General features: G+C 35.2%; 1 protein-coding gene across 7 annotated transcripts in view; it reads left to right on the plus strand.

The window, feature by feature from the left end:
- LOC136844394 (type-2 ice-structuring protein-like) overlaps positions 1 to 5,697 on the plus strand; it is a 35,961-nt gene extending 30,264 nt beyond the window's left edge. For 2 of the 7 annotated variants that reach the window (XM_067113521.1, XM_067113526.1), the window contains exons 5-6: positions 372 to 618; positions 4,453 to 5,697. In XM_067113521.1, coding sequence (XP_066969622.1) covers positions 372 to 589 — 218 coding nt within the window. In that variant the 3' untranslated portion in view covers positions 590 to 618; positions 4,453 to 5,697. Of the gene's footprint in view, positions 1 to 371; positions 1,281 to 2,229; positions 2,345 to 4,452 lie in introns of those variants that run through there. The other 5 variants (XM_067113524.1, XM_067113527.1, XM_067113520.1 and 2 more) reach the window with 3 other exon arrangements.
- The last annotated feature ends 303 nt before the right edge of the window (positions 5,698 to 6,000 follow it).

Consider the following 6,000-nt stretch of genomic DNA (forward strand, 5'->3'; position numbering starts at 1 on the left):
AAAGAGTTATTAACTTATTCTACAGAGTCAAGGAAGGTATGAAAAATCCGAAGACTATCATACAAATCCTTCGATTCTGGGAGAGGTCACTGTAGGGTCACTAGAGGTCACTGCTGACAGACTGATCATGTAATGTTGTATTGTCACCGGGATTGAATAACCATGGAAAATTTCAAGTCCATCGGACGAAGGGAAAAGGTTGAAAATTGAGTTAAAAGTTCTGACCCAAACAGACGCAGAAGTCAAGTTAAATAAAAGCATGTAATAAAAACGAGATGCATCTGGAGTTACTTTAAAAGTAACAAAATGTAGAACTAAAGCACGTAGATAGAAACCCCATCTTAATCTGAATGCGTGTCCCGTGCCAACAGAGGATGCTGAACTCTACGTCGGTGGGACAGATGCAGATAGTGAAGGGAACTGGCGGTGGCTCTCTGGACGGAGGATAGAATCCATTCCTTGGGCTTCAGGTGAACCAAATAATGCCGACGGACGCGAAAACTGCATGGCCTTTAGACCAAGCGATAATCATTTTAATGACATACCATGCAGTTTCCGTAAAGAGTATGCTTGCATCCGGAAGGACTAAACAACAGGACGGAAAATAAAACAAAATGAGTATGCAACCTCCTCTAAATGTTTATAATAATTAATAAAATGTAAATCAGGAATTCCCTTCAAGTAAAATTGTTCAGTACAACATATTTTATTCTCCGTTAAAGGATACATATTTTATTCTCCGTTAAAGGATACTTCAAATGACACCCAAACTGCACTTCTCTAATAGCTATACTCAGAGAAACCACAGTATGGAACTTGCCTGAAAAATATTTACAATGTACATTTACACAGAGAAATTCCAGTGATCATAAGACAAAGCAACAGTTTTGATATCATGCAACTTGAGTGCAGGGGTACATGATTTCTGAAATAGGTATTTGGAAAACCCTTGACAGAGACGCATTACTTTATAAAAATTGTTTCGAATGCGCATTCACATTACAATTGATAAATCCTTTCCTCGACCATTTCTTGTACTATTACCCAAAATAACCGGTTCAAAATGTAAAAAAAACAAAGTTTGGTTTGGGTTGCAGTCCTTTTCAGCATTGTGCTACATGCAGATAAAACATGGTTGGACTGATTAAGAAATTAAAGGCTAATACAACAACCATAATATCCTTGTAAAAAATAAACTTGCATCTGAAAACGGAAAATAAGGGATTACTGTATCTTATGAAGACCAGATTTTCAATAAAACTTTCTCTACAAGAACCCAAGAGCTCCTTTCTTATCCATATACACTTATTTGTGGGTCTTTTAACCACTTGAAGAGACATTTTTATATTTATAATGAATTGCTCTACATTTATACCGTCATTTCCGGATCTTTTGCTGTTTACACTTAAATCTCGAATTGTTCCTTCATCTATCAATTCTGATCAGAGTTCATCCAGTGATAATTCTGTATTTTAGTCAAATTCAATGCCACAAAGTTTCTACCTATTTCATGTGTGCTAGCCAATTATGTTTCAAGAAAAAAACAAATTGAGCTTGTCATCTTTATCAATAGTAGGATGTTTCAAAATTGTCTTGAAAAGATCTAATGTATCAAAAATGCCAAATCTACATCTGGAGTACTTCATCTTCTGCCTCCGTCCCTGACTGGATTGAACTATGTAGCTTGATCCAACTAGTCTCACACCCAAGGGACTTCTGAATAGTTATACACAATAAGTATAAAGGTCATCTGAGATTTATGAGAAACCCGTAGCAGTTACATTAGCAAAGGTGCTATACGTGGTTTTTCTTCAGCAGAGCAAAACCTGAAGAGACCCCATAATAATCAGCCATTAAACTTCTGTTATAATGTATCAAAACTTACAAAAAATTATACCTACCTTAAAGACTGATAGTCTATGAAAAACAAACACTCCTAAAGACCCATTGCAAGATTATTCTAATTATTTATGAAGATACATGTACATAGATGTGCTGTACAGCTATCAAGCCTCGAAACACTAAAATTCAGTGTCTTGTTAAACACTCAATTCACATTACAAGCAGTGATATCTGGATACTTAACCGATGCAGTGTGCCGAGTTTTACCTTTATGAATGCTAAACTTTGAACATTAGCTTATTTTTAAAAAATGACAACAATGCGGTTAGGGCCAACAGATGAAGAAGCCCCTCCTTGATGATGCCAACTAATACTTTCTTCCCAAAGGAAAATAAGTACTGCGGCAGTTACTGCAGCAGTTACCTGCAGCCTTACCACTTCGTTGAAAACATTAGTATTGTTAAAAGTCTTTCTCATTAGCTCCTGAAAAAGTCCTTGCAAGGTAAGTCACATTAACTTTAAAAACTGATATATATATATATATATATATATATATATATATATATATATATATATATATATATATATATATATATATATATATATATATATATATATATATATATATATATACACACACACACACACACACACACACACACACACACACACACACACACACATATATATATATATATATATATATATATATATATATATATATATATATATATATATATATATATATATATATATAATAAGCCTTTGGGCATTCAAATAGTAACCAACAAAAGTCCTACTCTTCGCAAAACTTTTCTATTTAGTGATAATTTAAAATCAGAAGTACAGTCTCAGTGGAAAGGTACTTGATAGTGCACACCACCTATAACATCCATAAGCAGTAGACAAACGGCATGAAAATATCAAGTCTTTATTTTTAACCCTTTCTTCACTTTTTCCATCCAATCCAATTAATTCCAGTGTCTTACATTCAATATCCCATAAAACATGCAATCGATTAATGCTATGAAGGACTAAGAGGTATTCCCCTGTTACGTCCAGAAAGCAATGAACAACAATTTTACCTTTTTTCAAGCACAGTCTAGTGTCTCATGAGAACAAGCACTAAATACGATACAATAGGATGACAGAAGAGATTTAAACAGCTGGTATAACAGATTCATTTGTCCAATGAACAGTGTTATGTATAAAACTCTTGAAGCTGATGACAAGACAAGATATCATGGAAGCATAGTGCAGAACACTTGCAAAGCAGAAGGCCCCTATAACAATAACTTTAAGGCTGTTTAAAACATGGTAAACAGCTTTGTAATTGTGACAGCATCAAGAAAGAATTTATGGGCATCAAAAAGACTCCATCCAAAAAGCATACAACTCTACCAAACAACAATTGTTACAATATTCAGCTGATGACAAGACATCATGGAAGCATAGTGCAGAACACTTGCAAAGCAGAAGGCCCCTATAACAATAACTTTAAGGCTGTTTAAAACATGGTAAACAGCTTTGTAATTGTGACAGCATCAAGAAAATTTATGGGCATCAAAAAGACGCCATCCGAAAAACATACAACTCTACCAAACAACAATTGTTACAATATTCAGCCTCCTAGCTGATGCCAAATCCTATAGTGATCATTGAAAGAAAAGTACTTGTGAAGAGTAGAAATATATTTTCTTGACAATCACAAATCCACGAGAGAATGAGATAACGGGTGCTTTTAGACAATACCCTTCTATTTACCCCATAATGGCCTTGTGTAACCGCTCTTATACTTTCGTATATATACTCCTGTCGTGATTTTCCATAATTGTAGAAAAGGAGTAATATTTTCTTTGCAGAATTAACAATTTTTCACATCATAACAAATTCATATCTAAAGGGTTTATCTGTGTCTCCACGGTTTGCAAAATAATATGTACACAGCATCTCTGGCCATCACCATAATCTGAATTACTGATAAATGAAGTTATAAATCATAGTCTAACTTATATATTGATCTTTTATACTCATTCAGTGCCAATTACAATTTAAATACAGCTGACTCAAAAGTGCTCATTATTTTCAAATGGCTGAATAAATCATTTTCCTTATTACAGTGCATCGACTTCTTTAAATTCCCATGTACTATGCAAGAATAAAAACGCAGGATAGTGGTTATGCCTTCGAAATGACATATGAATACAATAATAATCACTACACAAAAAGTGCTGGACCACAGCTGTCGAGTTTCGGTCATACGTCCAATGCTTGTTTCACAGTGGAAAAAATATCTACGTTTTTAAATTAGTCGCTAAAACACTTCGTGTGGCATTTTGTGCGATTAGCAACTTAAATAAGTGAAATACACACAATCTAGAGTAGCAGTGATCCACTTCAACCTATGGTGTTCTGATGAGTGTGTGTGTGTGTGTGGATTTATGGAAAGCTTAAGAATATGCCAGGACAAAAAAACCATTCATCAAAATGCTCTTCTATGTAACTTAAACTTCTTTAGAAGATATAAATTCTCAAAGATTTTCTCCCGCAAAATATCCCACTAACCTAATTCCTGTACAAGCAAAACATGAAGAACTTTTTTCCTTGCAGAGGACGCAGAGATTTACATTGGCGGCACAGACCGAGAGCATGAAGGTACATGGAAGTGGCTTTCGGGGGAGAGCATGCGGAGGATCCCTTGGGGGAGTGGAGAGCCAAACAACCTTTACCTGGAAGACTGCATAGCCCTCAAACCTAGATGGAAAAAATTCAACGATATGAGATGCTCGTTAAGGAGGGAATATGTATGCAAATGGCAACACTAAAGGCACTCCAACTCCCCACAGCGTCTTGACCAGGAAATCCCACATCAGGAAAATCAAAGGTGGCGACAAATTTAGCTGCATTGCTTTACTTCTGTTCTCTTCTGTGATTTTCCAATACATTTTCTAAATGAAGAGACTGGTTATCGCTTATTTTTGAATTCAATGAGGCACTGTCCCTTTGTTACCAAATCATCAAAGTAACATATATGTGTATGTACCTTAAGTGAGTATATTGAAAACACAGCCTAAAGTCTCATGTAAATTGGAAATATGACGGGAGTACAAGAAAAAATCAAATCAGTCCCTACAACAGATTTTGGATGAACCCACTACAAGAAAATTTACCAATTCCAGATGACTGGCCATAAAGACAGGCATTCTAAAAAAAACTCACCATGTTTAACATATCTGGATACTGAAATACCTCCAACTTCGACAACCAGAGCTTAACTGAAAGACCAGAGGGAACGGTGATTTGACCAATTTTCAAAGTAAAATAACTACCCTCCTCTCTAGGACTAACTTTGAAACTATACGTCCACAAACAGAACTACTTTGCATAGTATTTCAAAATAAATATTCTTCAGATGGCACTTCCCTTCTAAACACATCCAAAGCTCTTTATCATTGTTGATTTTTGTCCAAGAGATTTCAAAAATTCCTAGGCGATCTAGACACTTAAGCCAGAGAAGATCCAGATGGGTTACCCATCTTTATTTTTTTTTTATAATACAAACAGTACTCGAATTGAGTACTATTGAGTATTTTCTTTCGTTTTGTTTCACAAATGGTATATCTTATACAAACTAACTGTACAATACGCTGCTTGCTCAAGCCTTCCAGTGCTTTCTGTTTTATTCTTTTAAACTCTTTTTTAATGATGAGCCTCTAGACAAACTTGTTATATCCAGGACAACCATGACGAATGTAATCAAGTCCAGTCTTCTGCAAAATCAGTTTAGTGATGACTCTGGTTTGGTCAACTTTAAGGCTTGTGTAAATTTTGTAACAAACGTGTCAGAAGTTGTGATCTAAGTATCTAATTAACCTGTGTTCCATAGGATAGTCTTCTGGTATCATTTGTTGTTTTGTTAAGAGAATGACTGTTGGCCCACAAATCAAAATAAGATATCATGCAGATAACGATCTTTAGTCTCCCAAAAAGGCAAAATGAAATCGTTTTGTAGCCTGAACAGATCTAAACTGGATCCGAAGTGGCACAGTCACTAGTGCAAGAACCTAAACCCAAGTGAAACTAATACTTTATTAATTAGCCGCCAGCTAACTGATTCACTGAAAAGAGAAATCACTGAACTTAGATTCTGGTGTTGCC

The sequence above is a fragment of the Macrobrachium rosenbergii genome, chromosome 12 (genome assembly GCF_040412425.1).
Source record: "Macrobrachium rosenbergii isolate ZJJX-2024 chromosome 12, ASM4041242v1, whole genome shotgun sequence".
Classification (NCBI taxonomy): domain Eukaryota; kingdom Metazoa; phylum Arthropoda; class Malacostraca; order Decapoda; family Palaemonidae; genus Macrobrachium; species Macrobrachium rosenbergii.